Raw genomic sequence first — 22,818 nt, 5'->3', positions numbered from 1 at the left:
ACTGCTGACGCTGTTTCATTGGCTCCGGTACCGAAAGGGGGGTCCGAGGACCTGGCATTCTGAATCTCATCCTGAAGGGTATGTGTGGAGCAACAAAATGGCGTCTCATGTGTTTATGAAACTCCGATCATAGCTTAAGAGCAAAACATCACTTCATCACTCAAGACTTGCTTCTGCGGATATGAGAGTTCTGATTACAACTAGGGTTCTCACGGTAACCGGTATAGCGGTAAACCCCGGTAAAAAAGTTGACAATAAAAATAACCGTCCAGTTTTAAAAAAACTAAATTAACTCGGTGGGTTTACCGTGGCCGTGGTTTAGGCGCGGTGACCCTTACCAGCCACCGTCGCTTCTGCTGAAGTTCCCGCGCACACGCACTTTTTAGTTTGCAACCAAAACTTTGAAGCTGAAATAATGGCCGAAGGAGGAGACGGCAGCGCCCAGGACATCCATCAGCCCTCAAAGAAGACTAAATCGGAAGTATAGGCATATTTTGGATTTCTGAAAAATGCTGAGGGACAGTTAATAGAAGACTGCTATCCCGTTTGCAGAACGTGCAGGAAACAAGTGTCTGCAAAAGGCAGCAACACTTTGAATCTAATGGCACATCTGCGTGACCATCACCCGCGTCTCTACAGCCAGTGCAAGGTAAGTTAACATTAGCATTTTAGCTTAAATGCATGACGTGAGGACTTTTGGTTGAGGGAGAATGCAACAAGTCACTATATACTGCAGCCGCAGCGTCCTCTGCCAGCATTTAAACTGTGTCACGGACACCCTGTTGCTGGATGAAGCATCTTATTTGTTGATGATGAAGAGAAATATACAATTAGTTCCTTGTCATTGATTTGTTTACTTATTCAATGCCATTTATACTTGAACATTTGGATTTGATTACATAGTGTAGTAGTTATTTTAGTAATTTGTTTAAAGTGGCTATTTATTTTAAATGCATATTTTTTAAGGTTGACTTGTACAGTGCTTAAGTCAAGTGTGGACTGGAGTTTTAGATTTTCATTTTGATAATGAAGAAAACAAGTATATGAGAAAACAAGTGGGGTTTCTTTGATTTGTTTACATATTGTTTATGTTTTGAATGTTTGGATTTGTATCATTTAAACCTGCACTGACTACTGTAACATGTTCCAGAAAAAGAAGCTATTTGTTCCTTTACTTGTGAAAAGTTGCACTTTTGCTAAGGCTTTGTGTTATTTTAGGTTTAATAAACACTGTTAAACCTTTTCAAAACTATTTCTGTTTGTGTAGAACAGGACTATCAATGCTTTCTGAACATATGCAACACCGTTTAAAAAATACCGCGATAATACCGAAAACCATGATAATTTTGGTCACAATAACCGTGAGGTTAAATTTTCATACCGCGACAACCCTAATTACAACATCACTCACACATACACCATTCATCTCACGTCTCATTCACACCAAGATCCATCCATTCATTTAGAATTTAGAGTTAGTCTTGTTTAAAATTGTTTAGAAATAAATCTTCTTAAACGTTTTAAAGGTGACTCTCCTCTTGTCTCTCAGTTACTACGAAGTGTTACATAATCCCTGCAATAAAAAGTTCCAATCTTCTGGTTAAAAGAAGATTGATTTTATATTCACTTAGGGCTGCTCAATTAATCGAATTTTAATCACGATTACGATCTGAGTTTTGAACGATTATAAAAAACATAACAAGCCGATTATTTGCTCCTCCCGCTTGCGCTCCCCTAAGTTGCAAATGAAGCGCTCCTCACAGTGTTGCCAACTTAGCGACTTTGACGCTATTTCTAGCAGCTTTTCAGACCCCCTTCTTGACTTTTTAATCCTAAAAGTACCTAGCGAACATCTCAGAAACATCTCTGGTAACCCTTAGCTACTTTCTGGATAACTGTCGTCGACATTTCCTGCAGGTTAGCTAAACACTCCGCCTGTGCTCCGGACCGTTCTTCACAACATTAGGAAAGGGAATGATGCAGTGATGTGTCGGTCGCTAAAGACAGCTCTCGGAGCCGGCTCCTTGTTGGATTAACCAGAGTGAGTGACACACACACCGCACCTGCGGTCTCCTGAGCAGCTAAAAACAGCTAAATGTGCGCGTGCGGCGTGCTAAACACACGTGCAGCTTGCCCGATTGTGTGAGACCGGGGTGGGGGGGTGGGGGGTGCAGCTGTGGTCGGGACAATTATTACATTAACTGATGGGCCTGTAAATAAATAGTTTATAAATAAGGTAGAAATAAGTTCCTCACGCTGATAACTAATCTCTCTGAGGACACAGTGCTACAGCACCTTGACACGACTCAATAAATGTTATGTAACATTTTGTGAACATCAGTTTATTTGCATTTATTTGTTATAAATGCCACTCTATAATTCTTGCTGTCAGTATTTGCAAGATATTGGTATTTGGGTCTGTACTGGTTAGACTTACATGAGTTAAACCAAGATCTATAGCCCTTGGGTCATAGACTATGAGCTATAAGTATATTGGTCCTTTTATCCTGGGAATCAGGAGTTCTTTTAGTGATCATCTTGTTTCTTATTTTTGTCCTGATTGTGCCCTGAGCAGTTTTATGACTGAATAAAAACAAATAAAATCAACATAAATTGAAAAATCGTCCTAAATAATCGTGATCTCAATTTCAGTCACCATAATCGTGATTATTATTTTTGCCATAATCGAGCAGCCCTATATTCACTATGGAATCTCATGTCTTATGGTTCATTAAATAGCTGTAAATTAAATCCTTACAACACTGATTGGTTGTAACTCAATGAGAAATTAAATCAGCAGACGTTGTCCAAAACAACCTGAATTAGTAAAATTAGAAGAGTTGCTGGTGAAGCAGACTGGAGCAAAAGAAAATAAACACTAATCGCGCTTAAAATCGAACTCCCAACACCGGAAAACATGGCGGAAGTCCCCCACAACAACGTAATTAACAGAAGAAGAATATCATTTCTATAGTGCCTCTCAAGATAAAAATCAAAAGGCGCTTCACAAAAACAAAAAATGTAAAAATATAAAAAACAATTTAGAAAATGGTTAAAAATATTTTTTATATGAGCAAAAAATAGACAATTGTGATTAAAAAAATGTTAAGAAAGAGAGAGAGTGAATAGGAAAGAGAGAAATCAGTGGATCCTGAGGATAGGTGGAATAGGTGGGGAGAGCAGAATAAAGAGAGAGTGGTGAAGAAGGTCATACAAAAGCCAGCTTGAACAAGTGAGTCTTCAGCTGTTTTTAAAGGAGTCCACTGAGTCCACTGATCTCAGGCTCAGGGGGAGAGAGTTCCAGAGTCTGGGGGCCACAGCAGCAAATGATCTGTCACCTTTGGTCTTTAGCCTGGTGCTGCACAACCAGAAGGCTTTGATCACTGGACCTCAGGGACCTGCTGGGGGTGTAGGGACTAAGAAGATCACCAATGTAAGATGGTGCTTGTCCATGTAAGGCCCTATAGACCAGAACCAGGATCTTGAAATGAACCCTGAAGTTGACTGGCAGCCAGTGAAGCTGGAGGAGAAGCGGGGTGATGTGGGTGTGTTTGGAGGACTTGGTCAAAAGCCGAGCACAGGTATTCTGAACCACCTGTAGACGGTTCAGGGAGGTTCTGCTCAGACACGTGAAAAGAGAGTTGCAGTAGTCTAACCCCTTCTTTCCACCAGAGTCGTCAGCAGCGCAAGTCGGCCGCGTCTCAGGTACAGCATGTCGTGGCCCTTACGCGCCGGTTCTATTTTCTACGCGCGACGCCTCTGAAACGGGTCAAGTTCGACATTTTTGGAGAAGGAAAGACAGGAAATCGGACGCGGAAACGGAGCGAAGCTTTCCGAGATTTTCAGAATAAAGAAACATACTGCCTTCCGGTTGCTTTACTTTAATAAAAAGTTACTAACTGTGCGGCCCCGTGAGAAGTTATCACCTAGCAAGTGGTCTCCTTTGTTTTTCAGCTCCGTATTGGCGATTATAAAATGGACAGAACATAAAACACAAACATTTTGGAGCCATGTTGTAATTTTCTTCTGTTTGTTGTTGTGTTAACTGACAAAGTCACTCGTGTGACTTCGTGCTCAGTCGGTGACAGCTGCTCCCCTGCTGCTTCGCATCTCGTGGGAAGGGCCAAGCAGCAGCTTACGCGAGCAAGACGTGCTGCTGCAGTAACGTGCTGCTGACGGCTCCTGTGGAAAGCCGGGGTAAGGTTCACTGCAGGAACTGATCTGGTTCTGACAGGACAGATATTGTTCAGAATGAAGAGGCAGTGCTCGTTAAACTGAGAAGTTAAGGAATCTGGGTCGTTATCAGAAGAACAGGGTGGATCAAAAGCAGCAGAAAAAGTGCTAGCTGTGCTCTCATTAAGAAAACAAGAACTAACCATACGGCGAGCAGGAGGTGGGGATGCAGAACCTGACAAGTTAAAGAAAATGCAATGGTGATCTGAAATATACAGTTGTGATCAGAAGTTTACATACACTTGTAAAAAATATAATATAATGGCTCTACTGAGTGTCCAGTTATTTCTAAAACTCTGATTTTTCTCTGATAGAGTGATTGGAACAGATACTTCTTTGTCACAAAAAACATTCATGAAGTTTGGTTCTTTAATGTCTTTATTATGGGTTAACAGAGAAAAGTGATCACATTTGCTGGGTCACAAATATACATACAGCAACATGAACTAGCAATTTAGGTGACTTAGAAACGTGTCAGTGAACTGAGCTTCATAGCATGGCCTCTTAACTTCTTGTGAGTGATTATGAGTGACTACAGCTGGTGACTTCTCTTAGGCCAGGTAAATAGGGCTCATTGGATACAAACGCCCACAAACGCTACAATGGGAAAGTCAAAGGAGCTCAGCATGGATCTGAAAAAGCGAATTATTGACTTGAACAAGTCAGGAAAGTCACTTGGGGCCATTTCAAAGCAGCTGCAGGTCCCAAGAGCAACAGTGCAAACAATTGTTAGTAAGTATAAGGTGCATGGCACTGTTTCATCACTGCCAAGATCAGGAAGAAAACGCAAGCTATCACCTGCTGCTGAGAGAAAATTGGTCAGGAGGGTAAAGAGTGAACCAAGAATCACCAAAAAGCAGATCTGCCAAGAATTAGAAGCTGCTGGAACACAGGTGTCATTGTCCACAGTCAAACGTGTTTTGCACCTCCATGGACTGAGAGGCTGCCGTGCAAGAAGGAAGCCCTTGCTCCAAAAGCGGCACCTTAAGGCTCGACTGAAGTTTGCTGCTGATCACATGGACAAAGATAAGACCTTCTGGAGGGAAGTTCTGTGGTCAGACGAAACAAAAATCGAGCTTTTTAGCCACAATGCCCAGCAATATGTTTGGAGGAGAAAAGGTGAGGCCTTTAACCCCAAGAACACCATGCCTACAGTCAAGCATGGTGGTGGGAATATTATGCTGTGGGGCTGTTTTGCTGCCAATGGAACTGGTGCTTTACAGAGAGTAAATGGGATAATGAAGAAGGAGGATTACCTTCACATTCTTCAACACAACCTCAAATCATCAGTACGAAGGTTGGGTCTTCGGCGCAGTTGGGTGTTCCAACAGGACAATGACCCCAAACACACATCAAAAGTGGTAAAGGAATGGCTAAATCAGGCTAGAATAAGGGTTTTAGAATGGCCTTCCCAAAGTCCTGACTTAAACCCCATTGAAAACATGTGGACAGTGCTGAAGAAACAAGTCCATGTCAGAAAGCCATCAAATTTAACTGAACTTCACCAATTCTGTCAAGATGAGTGGTCAAAGACTCAACCAGAAGCTTGCCAGAAGCTTGTGGATGGCTACCAAAAGTGCCTAATTGAAGTGAAAATGGCTAAGGGACATGTCACCAAATATTAGCACTGCTGTATGTATATTTGTGACCCAGCAAATGTGATCACTTTTCTCTGTTAACCCATAATAAAGACATTAAAGAACCAAACTTCATGAATGTTTTTGTGACAAAGAAGTATCTGTTCCAATCACTCTATCAGAGAAAAATCAGAGTTTTAGAAATAACGGGACACTCAGTAGAGCCATTATATTATATTTTTTACAAGTGTATGTAAACTTCTGACCACAACTGTAAACGTCTTCAGGACAAACACTGTCAGCATTTAGGCCCTGTCCACACGTAGCCGGGGATCTGCCAAAACGTAGATATTTTTCTATGTTTTGGCCTGTCATCCACACAAAAACTGAGTTTTTTCACACGAAAACGGATCTTTTTAAAAACTCCGGCCAAAGTGAAGATCTGCGTTTTCTCCGTTTTGGGTGTCTGCGTGTGGACGGACAAAACCGGAGTTTTAAGGTCCGCAATGTCACTTTCCGCGACAAAAAAACCGACCTGTGTTTACACTAGCCGACAGCATGGATGCCCTCAGAGCTGCGCTCGCTTTATCAATTGTCCAAGCGCTTTCTGCTTGTTTGTTTTTGCAAGCGGAATTACTGCTCCTTGCGGAAGACCACAGACGAAGGACGAGGTTAAGAACGGGGAAGTACTGCCGCCTACAGGTCTGGCATGTCCTTAACAACGTATTTATCCGGGTACGTGTGGACAGTTGTTTTTTTTTAACGCGGTGGTGTGGATGCATGTTTTTGGAGGGGCGGATATTTGTTTTTAAAAAACCCCGGCTACGTGTGAACTAGGCCTTAGACTCAGGGTAAAAACAAGGTCTAGATTGTGCCCCCTGGTGTGTGTGGGGCCAGAATCATGCTGGGTAAAGCTGAAGGAGTCCATAAGGCTGGAGAAATTCATGGCAAAGTGATCAGAGGGATCATCAACGTGGATGTTAAAATCACCAACAATCACCAATCTGGACAGCTACACAGTGGAGGATAGAAAGTCACTAAGCTCCTGAAGAAAAGAACTGTTAGGACCAGGTGGACAATAAACCACAGCACAGTAGAATGGGTCCTTACACCCGACTAATCAGCTGCAGTTCAAAGGAAGCAAAATGACCAGAGGTTGTAGAGCTACATGGAAGATGGTCTCTGAAAACAACAGCTAGGCCTCCACCATGACTAGAACCCCGGGGCTGGCTAAGAAAAGAATAACCACTCGGGAAGAGTTCAGTCAGACCAGAATAATCAGATGTTTGCTGCCAAACTTCAGTCAGAAACAGAAAATCCAGGTTTTTAGAGAGAAGTAAATCATTGAGCAGGAAGGACTTATTGTTAACAGGTATTTAAAAGAGCCATGCTGAGTGAGGTGGAGGAATCAGAAACTAAAGAAACAGCTGGAGATAGTGGACGTAAATTAGCAGGGTTAGATCCACGGTGTTTATAAAAACCACTTATGGACGGAACAGGAGGAGAAACCACTGAGGAATGAGGATAAACTGACTTTAAAAAACATGGACGGAGAAACCGCGCCGCAACGCGGCCTGGCGGGAATGCGGAAGTGGCGCTCAAGTCGTCAAACAAAGGACAAGAAGCTAGAAGATCACGCCGATGTTTACTAGATAAACCACGCTTTAAGAGAAGTCTTACTCTCACCTGGATTCCTGCTCGTTTACCTCTTTTCCTCCGACGTTTTCCCGGGACCGGATAAACATCGCTGGAGGCGCCCTGGTTGGAATCGTCGTTTGGCTCTGGGCCAGTGTGCCACTCAGATAAACAAACAGGGCAGTATGTCCTTGGTGCATCTTGGGCGATCGTGAACGAACGGAAGGACAAAAGAGTCTGGCGATCATAGGAGATGGTAGCAGGGACATACTGAAGAGGATCGCAGAAAGGAGCAAGATGGAAAAGAGGAGGTTAGTGGAGAAAAGTTTGAAAAAGTGGCCGGTGACTGCGGCTAAGCCAAGCACAGGCGCCATCTTGTTACCGACCGGAAGCGGAAGCCAGGGCTTTGTTGTCTTACAGAGCGCCGTAAAAAAACGGCACTTTTGGTCATTGAACACCACATTTTACATCACACAGCTGCTCTTGTCCTCTGAATGGATACAATTATGATGTACTTTGATAGAATAAATGCTTTTACTGTTACTGTGGACGTTTTTTGGAGACGATCAGTGACATCGCTCACTGCCAAAGCAGTCGCGACATGCTGACATCTGTGCAAAGTGCTGAAACGGCTGAATTTGAATGGAGGCACAACAACTGAGAGGACTGGGACATTGTATCTCCCAATCAATTTCCCCCTCCCAGGAACTGCCCTGAAGTTCTGCTAATGGAAACACAGCTACTGTTTACGCACATGTAAACTCTAGTGAAGCTAGTAAAAACAAAGCGCTTTATTTAGTTGATTTCACAGTACAATGGTAAAAGTTTGCTGTACGGTTGGTTGCACTAACAGACAAGGGTGTCAACTCAACTTGTCTTTTATTTTTTCTAAATAAATTTGATGGAGACCAAGAACAGGAATGAACAGAAGTGGTTAATTAAAATGAATTGCAAGATTTTATATATATATATCGATATTGGTTTTTCTATTGCCAATTCGATGTGATATGTAGGACACGGTCGGCCGATAGCCAAAATGTACTGCGGATTTTTGGGCCAATTTTCATGGCCGACATTGACACTTTCCACTTTATTTTCATGCTAAAATGTCACTAATAACAGCAGCTGATACACAAAATTTCTGAAGTAGAATCAGTTTTACTTTAATTTTGTGCTGTGTTAAAGTCAGACATCTAAATAAAGTTAATCAAACAAATCAATTAACCAACCATGTATAAAATATTCAAAACTAGTATATAAAAAGAAATTTTTGTTGAAAATAATTTGAGTATTTATTAAGCAGATGTTATTCAGAAATGCAAATTTACACTTAAAATAGATTTTGCAGCAGCATCAGGCTAGCTATGGATGTGCCTGACTTTAAATTGGCTGTACATACAGATATATATATATATATATATATATATATATATATATATATATATATATATACACACACATATATGCACATACATAATATATATATTTCCATTTATTATGTAATATATTAATTTATTATACATATTTATTATATACATATATATTTAAATGAACTGTTATGATATTGTTTATTTTTTGTTGCCTTGGAACATCAAAACTACTCTGTAACTGTCCTGTGTTAGCTTGTTAATATCCGATTTTGATCATGTTTCCACAGAAACCCAATTCAGAATCTCTCTACACCACTAAGTGATGATCATTTAGACATATTTATGTCTTAAGAGTCAAACATTAAGTGTTAATCTAAAATTCACTTCCTACACCCCCACACTAAAAACCTCTGTGATAGCTGTGGTCAAAGTGTTCATCTAGATCTCAGTCCAACCACACTAACGTGTCCTTGGGCAAAATCAGAAGCCCACTGCTGTGCCATGCACTGCCACGCTTGTATGACTTAACGGCTGAATGAAAAACAGTGGACTTGTTTACCCTCCTGCACACAAACCTTAACACAGCAGTGCAGGTCTGTATGGAAGAGAGACTGTAATGCACCGATTCTGGTTTAGAGGGGTCATTTTCTGATAACAACTGTATGGATGGGGAAATCTCATAGCGCGCGCGCACGCACACGCACACGCACACACACACACACACACACACACACACACACACGAGATAGGGCCAGTCTACCAGCCATCTCCTGCACTGGGATCACCTAAATCTCATCTTCCCACACATTCCAGTGCTCCTCCATCCCTGAGCTGCTCTGCTGAAATCTTATCAGGCTCAAGGTCTCAGAAGCCTGGCCTCGGGCCCAGAAGCCTCCAGCACCCAGGGCACGGGCTGGAGGGCTGCTGTTTGGGCGGATGGCTTTTCCCAAGCTTTGGTACACGGCATAATTCAAAGGGATTTGAAACAGACGCATAACAAGGTGGGAAAACAACCAGAAGAAACGACTAAATACAAGCACTGACAAACACTAAATCCACTCACCAGCAACTGCAGTCAGGAGGATGGTCAGGCAGAACAAGAACTTAGCTAGAGTTTGGCTCACAGCCATGACTTTTGGCTTCTCTCCGACTCTTCCTTTGACTTCTTTTGGTCCTTTATTTTTGTTGAGCCTCTGCTGTTCCCCTCACACCAGCTCAATAACCGCTCCGGCAGCAGCAGACATGGAATGGAGATGGAGATGACCGATAATGACAGACAGCAGGAGTCCGTTACTCCTGCTTCGAGCTCCGGCTTGGAGCGGACAGACAAGCCGAGCAGCTACCTCGCCTGGCGGACCTGCCATCTGGAACTCTCCCCCAAACAACCTCCATTACTGCCAGCTAGCATGCTAGCCGCCTCGGGCGACTGTCTGGCGGGATAAAACTTGGGAAAAAGCAGGCAAATGTCGCTTAAAAGCCCAAACCGAGCCAAAACATTTAAATATCTATGGTTCCCAGTGATAATGTCCACCTTTTCGGCCCCGTGAACTGGAATTTAGAAAACAGGAGCTTAGCCGACTGGTTCGAGTTGGTGAGCGACGCTAGCAACAAAGCTAGCCAGTTACTTCTGCTCGTCCTGTCTCATCTCTAGCTCGCTGTTACCAGGAGGAAGAATTAAGTCTCCCCGTCTAGAGAGGGCTATGCTAGCGAGCGATGCACGGAGATCGTGCCCCCGGCTTTAGCTGAGAGACGGGGAACAGAGGTGCTGGCCGGGTATCATCAATCGGTCTGTTGGAGGCGGCTGGGAACGCCTCGTTTACGGGCTTGTCTGGACCACCAGTCTCCGGTATCAAGTTGCTGTGGACGGTCCCACGCAGCCAGGAAGGGCGGTGCAGCGCCGCGGTGCCGCAGACGGCAGACACAACACCGTGCTGCGTTCAGGGTCTTCGCGGAATTCTCAAGTTTGTTGTTTACTATGTTTGAGGAGTGTTTTAAAATGTTAAGAAAAAATGGTCCAAAAATCTTGTAGACCGTACTATGCAGTGGCGCCTATAGAAAATGTATGGACCGGGAGTGGGGCAGTGTAAATTTAGGAGTGGCACACCAAATTGGTTCTTGTGGTAATTCTGATTTTAACGTGTAACTGTGTGTTACATCGCACCTACATTCTTTTTCTTTAAAGATCATTCTTCTATCAGCTAAGTTTAAATCTTTTTATTTTACTAAATTTACCAAATAACACAAATAAATCTCAAACACATACTGCTTACTAAGTGTCTTTTAAAGGTGCAGTATGTAAGAACGTTGAGAGAATTTCACAGAGAAAAAAAATCCCCAAAAAGTCTAAGGAAGGAAGGTTATTCTGAAACATATATCATATCCAGCTGGCTGTGGGGATTGTCAGTTTTTCTTCTTTCAAAACAAAGTAAAGACGGACATAACTACTGTTTACCATCAGTGAGTGTGTGGTTGTCGTGTCTCCTGCGAGATAATTCTGCAGTGCCAACTATTGTAATTTGAATCTACCCTTTTCCGATTTAACCCCTATTTTTAACTCCTTGTCCAAAATCTTCCACAGTTTTCCTCCATGCGCTGAGAAATACATTTGCTTTAAGGTCAGCTCAAAAAAAATTTCAGGGAACATTTTATTAATGGCTGCTAACGTTTGGTACGTTCCCTCAACATTAGCTTCGTCACTCAGAGTGTAACCTTCAGGGAAGGCTGCAAAAAGTTTTGCTCTGTCACTCAAAATGTGGTCTTCAGGTAATCTTTAGGGAAGTTTTTTAGACAGTTAACTCTATTTTTCACAATAAACCTTCAGGCAACATTGAGCATGGAATCTCCACCAGAATGACCATGAAATGTACATTTTTGTTAATTATTCATCTTCAGCCTTTTTTTTCAGTAGTCCCTATACAGCTACTCATCTGTCTCCACTTAGTCCTATCTTCTACATTCTTTCACCAACTAATTTATGTCCTCTTTCACCACATTCATAAATCTTCTTTTGGGTTCTCCTCTCAGCCTTCTGCCTGGTAACTCCCACCGCAGTATCCTTCTACCTATGTAATCATTGTCTTTCCTCTGGACATGTTCAAACCATCTCAAGTCTCTGACTTTATCTCCGAAACATCTTACATGAGCTGTCCCTGTGATGACCTTCATAAATCAAATAAAAATAGACGTTAAAACTTAAAAAAATTGTAAAACACAAGAACTGGACTAAAGTATGAGCATATGAACAACCAATGTCCAGAAAAACGTCAAAATTTCAAGAATATTTGTTTAATTTTATGCAAAACATGTAGAGATGTCTTGTTTACTGATTACAGAGAAGGCACCACATTGATGTAAACATTGGTGACGTTTTACCGCCACTGTGTGGTCGAAAGAAGCACGCGCCAGCAGAGAGCTTCAGTTGTAAAAACACTCCTCCAACAGGGGGTAGTATCAGGCCGAGCTATTTCAGCACACAGTCTGTGGTTTTTTTTTTTTTTTTTTTTTTTTTTTTTTTTTTTGGGTGAGGGACCTCGGCCGATGGGACAGAGGGAGGACGGGATAGGAGGACAGGACCGGAGCGACACTATTATGTCTGATTGCTGGTGCTTCTGGCTCCTGGGACTGCGACGTCCATCATGACCGGGTCACAATAAAAGTTCAACGTGGCAGCATGAAGCTAGTGTGGGCTTACAGTCTCCCCAGATCGGAGTAGCTCCTCTGCTCTTCTCGGAGCCAGGGGTGTCGGAGGAGAGGAGGGCTGAGCCATGGCTGCTGCTCCACCCGAGCCGAGGAAGTTCACCAGGGGGCTGCACAAGCCAGGGACCGCCGCGGAGCTCCGGCAGAGCGTCTCGGAGGCGGTCAGGACGTCGGTGTTGATGGTAGGGAGAGGGCTGATGGCTCACACACACACACACACACACACACACACACACACACACACACACACACACACACACACACACACACACACACACACACACACACACACGTTTTCCTTGGTGGTTATTCTCACCTCTGACCCCTGTCACTTCATTCACCAAAGAGGTTGCTAGGTAACAGAAATGTACACTGCCTGATTTTCTTGGACCACCACTGTAGCACAGATGCACGCCTGCTGTCACCTGACCCCTCAGGTACACCTGAGCTCCTCCAGGTAGAGCCGCAGCATTAATCCCCATGTGTGAGCTGGTGTATATGGGGCTGTCTCCAAAGGATGGGTGTATTGTAAAGGCGCTGCAGTCATGTTTAAATGGAAAGCAGATCCTTTTTCAACACCAGGGTTTTACATATCAGACTATGACATCAACACATGACATATTACACCCACTCATTATTTATGCAACACAAAAACAAGGTCAGATCATCAGTAGACAACCTCTATATGAGTTCGTAGTAGACCGAAAAACCACCAGAAGACCTGCTTCAACACACACCTGATCTCCGTGGGTTGGGAGATCACTCGGCTTCTGCAGAACCTGACCACCTGGCGAGGAACTGCTGAATCAAAGGAACATCTAAGACGTGAAGGATAGTTGTCCAGGAGGACATCCCTGATGTTAGCATTGTTAAAAACTCCAGTCGGTTCACATACCTCTCACCGTGCTGCTGCTGTATTTTCAAATATAACATTTCTTATATTACTGATTTTAATTAGTTATTTAATATTTTGAAATGACCAAGAGTCTGTGTGGGAAACCAGGCACACAAAATGTAAACGCATTAATAGTAAGCCCTGATGTTTATGTTTATTTATTTAGCAGACACTTTTATCCAAAGCGACACAATTTATAACCTTTAGGGCATGTTGTGATCTGTGGGGGAAACCGGAGTACCCGGAGGAAACCCTCGCATGCATGGGGAGAACACGCAACTCCACGCAGAGAGGCCGCAGCCAAGTTTCGAACCTGCAAACTTCGTGCTGCAAGGCAACAGTGCTAACAACTGCGCCACCATGCAGTCCATGGTGAGTAGTGAACACAGTGATGTGTTCACTACTCACCTACAGAATAGGACAGAGACGGTTCATGCGGTCATGATTTGGAGCAAACAAACAACCAGCTGTCAGCATGGCGGTGGGAGGTTGATGGTGTGGGCTCCTTTCTTCACCATCCAGCAGAAGATTTAAACATAGCAGCTTTAGTTTTAGACCCTGGAAGGACTGGGTTCTGACTTGCCGAGTAAGCTGAGGACTGAAGGGTTGCAGTTCCATGCCTGTATACTCTACCCTGCATCAACACAACAGATGTATCGAGCGAGCTTACCCCGTGTGCGGTTGAGTCATTTTGATCCATATCCCATCTCCCTGCAGCTGATGGTACCTCTGTCATTTGGTTAGAAATAAAATCAGCTTTGTTATTGTCAGTTTTGACAACAAAGAACATTAAATGCATTTGTGTCAATTATCACAGTAATTTCTTCTCTAATATTTCTTTTAAAGAGATATTTACTTATATTTTGCCATCTATTTAACTGCACATTTAAAACTGGGTTGCTTTGAAAAGTTGGCAAAGTTTGATTTTATTTTCACTGTGCTTTAAGAACTGCTGTGTAGTTTTATAATGTAAGAAAATGTCCAAAGTTGTGGTCTATTACGCACCTTTTAAGCAGTTTTTGTTCTGTTTCTGCTTGGTAGTCGTGGTGCAGTTGCCCATTTTGACCAGGAACTTGCTAATGTGTTTAACAAGGAAAACAGGTAGCACTGATAGTGTCATTAAAACAAAAAACTCTGGTTATTAATGCTAATAATTTGTTCCAAAAGGAACACAGAAAAAGCATACCAATTGATGACACATTCTACATGGTAAATACGACCATTTATTATTTAGTCCTATTTCCCTCCTCCTTCCTAATGATGTCCCAGTAGCTTATTAATCTGTCCTGCTGCTGCTGTGTGGAGTGCCATAATAGATGGAGATCAGATCTCTGGGTTGTGTTTAATAATGCATGAGATGATGTTGGGTGTCCTTGCTATTTTTAAAACCTGCCTCCTTTCTCCTCTTCAGTGCTGCTGTCACACCAGGCACTCAAGAGACCATTAATTATATCAGGATCTGCAATAAATCATCTAGACCCTGGAGAATGTTGTTAGCAGGTGTGGCTGCTGCTTAGAAAACAAAAGGAGAGGCAAAGCCATAAAACAGCTCCCGCAGTTTTAAAAATTACTTCCAAGTCTGAAAAATGTTGGCTTAGATGTTTTTTTGTAGTTTTTTTTTTATTTTTTTTACCTTTTGCACTTTTGTTTAGCCGTATAAAATAAGTGTCATAGAGTGGATGGTACAAGGAAACATGTACAGTGCAGCTATTCCCAATAGGGGTATTTCAGTTGAGGTACCTTTGTAATAATCTCAGCTGACAAGATTAAAATCATTTATTGTATAAAGTGTAAATGTAAAAGCTACTACCAGTTACTCATCAGGGTGACAAGGCGCCTGGCTTAGCAAGACATCCCCTTGCTAGGGCAGGCACCTTGTCATTGAGAAACACCCACAGTGTGTCCCCCAAAATATTTTCCAGCTGTGGCGTGGGGGGTGTACATTCGCAGACCGCTATGCTTCTGTGCATCTTGGGGGGGTGGTTCGTAGCATAGTAACTAACTAGCTCAGTAACATCACCATTGTAGCTTCATTTTTATCCCTGTTCCTCATTGACAATACTCTACTGGAGACTAAAACAAAGAGACACAGGTTGTTTCTCGATGCCAAGGAACCTTGCCTTGATGTCTTGGTCCCTCTCCGGTTGCCTAAGAGATACATCATCAGGAACCGCCAGGGTGTGTTCCAATGCTCATGTTCTACTGAGGCATCTGTTCTCTGTTTGTTAGCCATTTAGCTAGCTGAACAAGAATACACGGGAGGTGTCTTGTAGCTTGGCCTTGATCAAAAATTGCCCAGAATACAGCACATTTTTCTCAAAAAGATGACGGATCAAAAGCCGGCAGCTACTTCTGGGACAAAAGTTTAAATGCAAGTCAACTAATTGTAGTTATCAGGCTTATATCTGAAATGTTTTTTATATCCAGGGCAGTTATCTATGGTTGGTTAGCTGCTTAGTAGTTGCAGCTTCGGTGGCTAGCAGGTAGTAACACACTTACATACTTAATTTACCCAATATTTCACAAGTTGATGATTTAGTTCATATTGTTACGTCTTCTTTACGCTTGAGCCAGGATCCTCTGGAGGTTTCTTCCTGTTAAAAGGGAGCTTTCTTCTCCACTGTCGCTAAATGCTTTCTTAGTATGAGGATTGCTGTTAAGTCACTGACTTGCTGCAATTTGCTGGGTTCCTTATATGGGAAACTTTTTCCTGATTGGCTCAATGAACTGACCTGTATTGGAAAGTTTACTGTGTGAGGTGCCTTGGGACGACTCTTGTCGTGACTTGGTGCTATATAAATAAACTTGAATTGAATTGAATATATACACAATTAAAAAAGTAAAAGGCTCGTTATACAGTTATACTGAAACTTATATGTATAGAATATAACTTAACCTCATGTGTCACCATTTAACAGTTTCCTTTAACCAAGGAAGGACAGTGTCCTCGTAAGCACTGACATTGAGAAACACCCACAGTGTGTCTCCTAGAAATTTTTCCAGCTGGGGGGTGGTGGGGGTTGTACATTCGCGGACCGTTATGCTTCTGTGCATCTTCGTAGCTGTGGCGCCTATAGGGGAACCACTGAGACAAAGAGTAGTGATAACCCTGAAGTAGAACCTTAGTAGAAGTGGAGGGGTTTGGCGACTAGGTGGGATTGTCAGGAAACCATTCGTCCTACAGCAGTGAGACAAAATCGTCCTGTCGTCTGAAGCTATTTTCTCCTCCAGCTGACTTCTGCATCCTCAAACAGGTGCACTAAAGCTTTTCCTCCCCAGAAATAGGCAGACCACTGCAAATGTATTAGAAATATGAGTAAACTTGATCTTTAAGATTTTCAGAAGATGAGAATTGGGTCAAAAATTGGCATAATTATCTTGTCGTGTGAACCGGACCTTAGTCATCATCACACTCAGTTTAACGTCTCTAAAGACCTGAGGTTGTGTCAAAACCATTTCTATCATTTATGAAACATATGCTGTTGATCCAAGCATTAAAACTAACCCTCGGTATTAGTTAGCATTGCTAAACCCATCAGCCTCAAATCCAGTTACAAGTCCACTACCCTCCAGAGGATTTGGTCTGATCAGAGTCGATAAAACCTGCCAGAGATAATCTGCAGATGCTTTAGTGCTGCTGACCTAGATCTACACCCTGATGCGAGAACGGGGCTTTGTCATCCTGAGTAGCTAAGCCTACAGATGTAGCTAGGCATGTGTCTGACCCTCCTGGTGTAGAAGTGAACACTTGTGTCCATCTTGGTATGTAGCTAGTTTAGTCCAAAAGGACAAAGCTAATTTCTCACTTATCTTAGAGGCTGTTGAATTTTAAAAGAATAATCCTCTTTATTATAAAGTTGCAGCTTTAGATTCGAATGTTTTAGATCTTCATGTAAACATGCATTAGGCTGAACATTTTAACACATTTCAGTCCGATGATCATAGAGTACATGCTTCTTTTTTTTAATTCAATGTTTTTCCCTGTTCCAGTCCAGCTTTAAAGCAATCAGAATAAATGTCTGAGTGCGTACAGTATAATTTTATTCTCACAAGTGGAGCAGTATAGCTTCTGCAATAATGCCACGCCTGATTCCACAACTTTATTAGAAATATTTTCGGTTGTTTCAAAGCCCAGCGGACACAGAGACAGAAATGAAGGGGGGTGGTGGGGGGTGGTGGGGGGGGTTAACAAAATAAGTAATTGAGGATGTATAAGAATCCGCTTTTAGACCTGCAGAAAAAGAGACAAAAAGGACAAACAAAAGTACAACGGCACCAAAATATCACTGCAACAATTGCATGAGGATACATAACAGTAACAATTTTTGCTGAAAAGCACATGGTAATAATTTATAGTGCATTTAGTGCCAACCACAGCTCTAGATCTTACGTTTAAAATGTCCAAGTCCATACTTGTGAGTGCACCATGTGAGCATCCGCGTGTGTACATGCGCTTGTATATGTAAGGTTTCAATAGTGTTCAATAATGAGTGAGAAAACGAATAAATAAATAAATTCAATGTTTCTTTTACTTGAAAGTTAAAAAAGCAGATCTCAGAAATGTTTCACTTTGTAATGAAAGATGAGTGACTCTGTTAGATAAAATTTTGCTATCAGTGCTCACACACATAATAATAGCAGTTATTACTGCTATGCTTCTTTGAAAATCCAAGATTTCAAGATTCAAAAACAAGGTTCCAATAAAAAAAAAGTCAAGATCAACACATGGAGAAAAACATCTGAGGTATTTTTAATCACACAGATCATGAAGACATGCGGCTGAAACAAGTCTTCTCTGTAAGTTGTCCCAGCTCAGCCTTAGAGATTGGGTGAGGAGCTCGAATATCCGGGTGAGACTTGGAGTAAAGCTGATGCTGCTCTATGAAGTAGCAGAGCCAGTTGAGGTGGTTCAGGCTTTTGCCTCCTAGACACCCCTAGAAGAGGTGTTTCATTCATTTCGTACCAGTAAGAGGCCCCCAGGTCAACCCAGGAGACACTGGAAAGATTATGTCTTCAGGGAATTCTTAGGGGTCCTACTGGTGGAGGTTGCTGGCGATAGGACCGCTCTTCTGGGGCTACTACTCTCTGTGCCTGGACCTGGATATGTGGATGAAAACAGATAAATGAAAATGTCCCATTTTTTTCTTTAACGGGGGCGAGGCTCTACACGTTTTCTGGAACCAGCCACTAGGGGTCAATCTTGTTATGTCTTTGATTTCTTGCATGTATAATAGGGCTGCAACTAACGACTATTTTAATAGTCGACTAGTCACCGACTATTGAAACGATTAGGCGACCAATCGGGTAATTATTACATTTTTCTTAAATTTAGCATGAGATTGCTTTAATTATGTGAAAAATGATAATAAACACAAGAAAGATGGGTACTTCAATGGAAAATGCATAAATTTTATTGAACTTTGCTGCTGATAGGCCAATTCTTACTAAAAGTAAATAAAAATGCCCTGTCTAACACCAATTAGGCACAGTGCTCAGTAAGTATAGACATAAATGCATAAATAAAATTAAAATACTTTTGTCAGGCACAGTCGGGCATAACATTAAATCTCTCTTTTTAAAAGCGAAAATACGTTTAAAAAATGTACATCAAAAACAAAACGTATTGGCTATCGTGTTATTTAAATCTCACCGAGGTGACTCAGACTCTGTTTCATTCAACAGTCCAACGTGCTTTCTCTCTAAGTGTTCATGCCTCACACGGTCGGAAAAAACGTGTCTGGCGACAATGTCGACAATGAAGCGCATTGTCGACTATTTCTATTGTCGATATTTGTCGACAACTTTGACGAATCGTTGCAGCCCTAATGTATAATAAATTTGACCACCAGTTAAATGATTAAAGACTGGCTGTCTGGAGGAAACACATTTATTTTGCACACATAGAGCAGTTTTTTATTCAAACAGACAAGGAGGAAACATTTATTTGGACATCAGAAATGACGTCCAGCTAAAAACCCTGAAACTGATACAACATTTTGGTTTTATTCAGAGTTTTCTTGGTCTCATTTGGTGAACTGTTCACATTTACAGCCAACTGAAGTCTGGATAACTGAAGACAGAGTATTTGAAAACACTCGTTTGTGTTGAACTAACCAGCTTATTGAGGTCATGAAGGCCTGAAACACTGCTTAGATTAGACACGAAAACCTTGAAAAACTGTGCCAGGGTGTAAAGGAGGTATATCTGATTTAAAGTCTTGCTAACTAGTGTGTAAACCACTGCCCGGCTCTAACAGTAATTAACAAAACATGAGAAATGCATTAGCCTTCCTTCAAAAACCAGGCAGTGACCATACAGTGGTGTGAAAAACTATTTGCCCCCTTCCTGATTTCTTATTCTTTTGCATGTTTGTCACACAAAATATTTCTGATCATCAAACACATTTAACCATTAGTCAAAGATAACACAAGTAAACACAAAATGCTGTTTTGAAATGATGGTTTTTATTATTTAGGGAGAGAACAAAATCCAAACCTACATTGCTCTGTGTGAAAAAGTAATTGCCCCCTTGTTAAAAAATAACCCAACTGTGGTGTTTCACACCTGAGTTCAATTTCTGTAGCCAACCCCAAGCCTGATTACTGCCACACCTGTTTCAATCAAGAAATCACTTAAATATGAGCTGCCTGACACAGAGAAGTAGACCAAAAGCTCCTCAAAAGCTAGACATCATGCCAAGATCCAAAGAAATTCAAGAACAAATGGGAACAAATGTTATTGAGATCTATCAGTCTGGTAAAGGTTATAAAGCCATTTCTAAAGCTTTGGGACTCCAGCGAACCACAGTGAGAGCCATTATCCACAAATGGCAACAACATGGAACAGTGGTGAACCTTCCCAGGAGTGAGTGGCCGACCAAAATTACCCCAAGAGCGCAGAGACAACTCATCCGAGAGGTCACAAAAGACCCCAGGACAACTTCTAAAGAACTGCAGGCCTCACTTGTCTCAATTAAGGTCAGTGTTCACGACTCCACCATAAGAAACTGGGCAAAAATGGCCTGCATGGCAGATTTCCAAGACACAAACCACTGTTAAGCAAAAAGAACATTAGGGCTCGTCTGAATTTTGCTAAGAAACATCTCAATGATTGCCAAGACTTTTTGGGAAAATACCTTGTGGACTGATGAGACAAAAGTTGAACTTTTTGGAAGGCAAATGTCCCGTTACATCTGGCGTAGAAGTAACACAGCATTTCAGACAAAGAACATCATACCAACAGTAAAATATGGTGGTGGTGGTGTGATGGTCTGGGGTTGTTTTGCTGCTTCAGGAACTGGAAGGCTTGCTGTGATAAATGGAACCATGAATTCTACTGTCTACCAAAACATCCTGAAGGAGAATGTCCGGCCATCTGTTCGTCAACTAAAGCTGAAGGGATCTTGGGTGCTGCAGCAGGACAATGACCCAAAACACACCAGCAAATCCACCTCTGAATAGCTGAAGAACAAAATGAAGACTTTGGAGTGGCCTAGTCAAAGTCCTGACCTGAATCCTATTGAGATGTTATGGCAGGACCTTAAAAAGGCGGTTCAAGCTAGAAAACCCTCAAATAAAGCTGAATTACAACAATTCTGCAAAGATGAGTGGGCCAAAATTCCTCCAGAGCGCTGTAAAAGACTCATAGCAAGTTATCGCAAACACTTGATTGCAGTTATTGCTGCTAAGGGAGGCCCAGCCAGTTATTAGGTTCAGGGGGCAATTACTTTTTCACACAGGGCAATGTAGGTTTGGATTTTGTTCTCTCCCTAAATAATAAAAACCATCATTTCAAAACTGCATTTTTTGTTTACTTGTGTTATCTTTGACTAATGGTTAAATGTGTTTGATGTTCAGAAACATTTTGTGTGACAAACATGCAAAAGAATAAGAAATCAGGAAGGGGGCAAATAGTTTTTCACACCACTGTAAATAATGGCTCTGACCCAGTTGACATCATCTCCCCTTCATTTCTGTGTGGAGTGAGTAAAAATAGCTTTTAATGTGAAAAACATTCCCTCAGGTTGCCTCCACAGGAAAGTAATAGACCAGACTTGCCTGGAGTAGAATTTAAACAAAGCAGCTGCATTTTTCAAATCTGGTTAGTTAGCAGGGCTGGACTGGGACAAAAATTCAGCCCGGGCATTTTGACTGGAGACCGGCCCATCACCTGTTTTTTTTGGAAAAGACATTAAGCCTTATGCTGTTTCTGACACACACCAACGTACACTTTCTTATTGGTAGTATTTATGTATCAATCTAATAAACGTAAACCTACACCATCCTTCCTATCCTGGTATTCTAAAAAGTAGGGTTGGGGGTAACTGATTATTTTTAAAATGATTATTCTGACGATTATTTTATCGAATAGTCAACTATTCTAATGACTATTTAGATGATTAATCTAGCGATTACTTTTCTATTGCACAATTAATAAAAACCAAAAAATTCTCAAATAAATTCCTCCAAAAAATTGATAAGTCGTTACTGTAAGAGAATAAACACTACAGGCCTTCCATTTTGTATAACACTGCTTTTATTGTGTTGCGGTTGGTTATGTTCTGGTGACGTGTAGAACTTGGGAGTGCAGGCCGCTGCCTGAGAGGTGGTTGGAGACGGAGTGTCTCCATGCTGCTTTGTTTTGTTCACTTATGTGCATGAGGCAAGTGGTGTTACGACCCTTCCTGGGGAGTCACGTGTTTCTCCTATTTTAACTGTAAATCCTTCTAGCTGTTATATTTATAACAAGAAACAGATATTCGGACAGAATATTTTCACGTTTATTCGAATATGATTGTGGAACACACCCAGCATCATAATACATGAAGTAATATTTATGCCAATTTAAGCCTTTATGGGTGACCAGGACTCTGTGTTTATGAATGTGGAAGACACCCAGCATCCTGTGATGGTACTAATAACATCAAGAGATAATAAATAAGGTAATATTTAGGTCAATTTAACCCTTTACACGTGACCAGGACACTGTAATCAATTTTTGGCAAGGGAAATGATCATTTGTTGCCATTTTTGAGGTGTTTATGAATGTGAAAGACACCAAGCATCCTGTGATGGCACCAATAACATCAAGAGATAATAAATAAAGTAATATTTAGGTAAATGTAACCCTTTACAGGTGACCAGGACACTGTAATCAATTTTTGGCAAGGGAAATTATCTTTTTTTTTTTTTTTTGCCATTTTTGGGGTGTTTTTGATGACACAGTAGGCAGTATGAGTACAGTAACGTCAACAGATAATACATAAAACCCTTATTTGGTCAATTTTAGCCTCCATGAAAATCTTAGCGATTCAATCACTTTTTGGCAAGTAAAATGCCATTTTAGTTGTCTACAATTAAATCATCAATAAAGAATTTAAAGATATTTTGAGGCATTTCTTATAGGTAAACGG

At 41.6% G+C, this 22,818-nt stretch overlaps 2 protein-coding genes across 4 annotated transcripts in view; one reads left to right on the top strand and one right to left on the bottom strand.

The window, feature by feature from the left end:
• The window catches only part of bmpr2b (bone morphogenetic protein receptor, type II b (serine/threonine kinase)), a 49,466-nt gene extending 39,295 nt beyond the window's left edge, over positions 1-10,171 (bottom strand). For both annotated transcript variants that reach the window (XM_015946477.3, XM_070547938.1), the window contains exon 1: positions 9,879-10,171. In XM_015946477.3, coding sequence (XP_015801963.1) covers positions 9,879-9,945 — 67 coding nt within the window. In that variant the 5' untranslated portion in view covers positions 9,946-10,171. The remainder of the gene's footprint in view (positions 1-9,878) is intronic.
• A 2,201-nt stretch (positions 10,172-12,372) lies between these two features.
• The window catches only part of LOC107377074 (dedicator of cytokinesis protein 9), a 76,820-nt gene continuing 66,374 nt past the window's right edge, over positions 12,373-22,818 (top strand). For both annotated transcript variants that reach the window (XM_054747511.2, XM_015946487.3), the window contains exon 1: positions 12,373-12,693. In XM_054747511.2, the coding sequence (XP_054603486.1) occupies positions 12,580-12,693 (114 nt within the window). In that variant the 5' untranslated portion in view covers positions 12,373-12,579. The remainder of the gene's footprint in view (positions 12,694-22,818) is intronic.

This window comes from Nothobranchius furzeri, chromosome 2, assembly GCF_043380555.1.
Source record: "Nothobranchius furzeri strain GRZ-AD chromosome 2, NfurGRZ-RIMD1, whole genome shotgun sequence".
Classification (NCBI taxonomy): Eukaryota; Metazoa; Chordata; class Actinopteri; order Cyprinodontiformes; family Nothobranchiidae; genus Nothobranchius; species Nothobranchius furzeri.
Note: the sequence above shows the minus strand (reverse complement) of the source record. Positions and strands in the feature narration are given on the sequence as shown.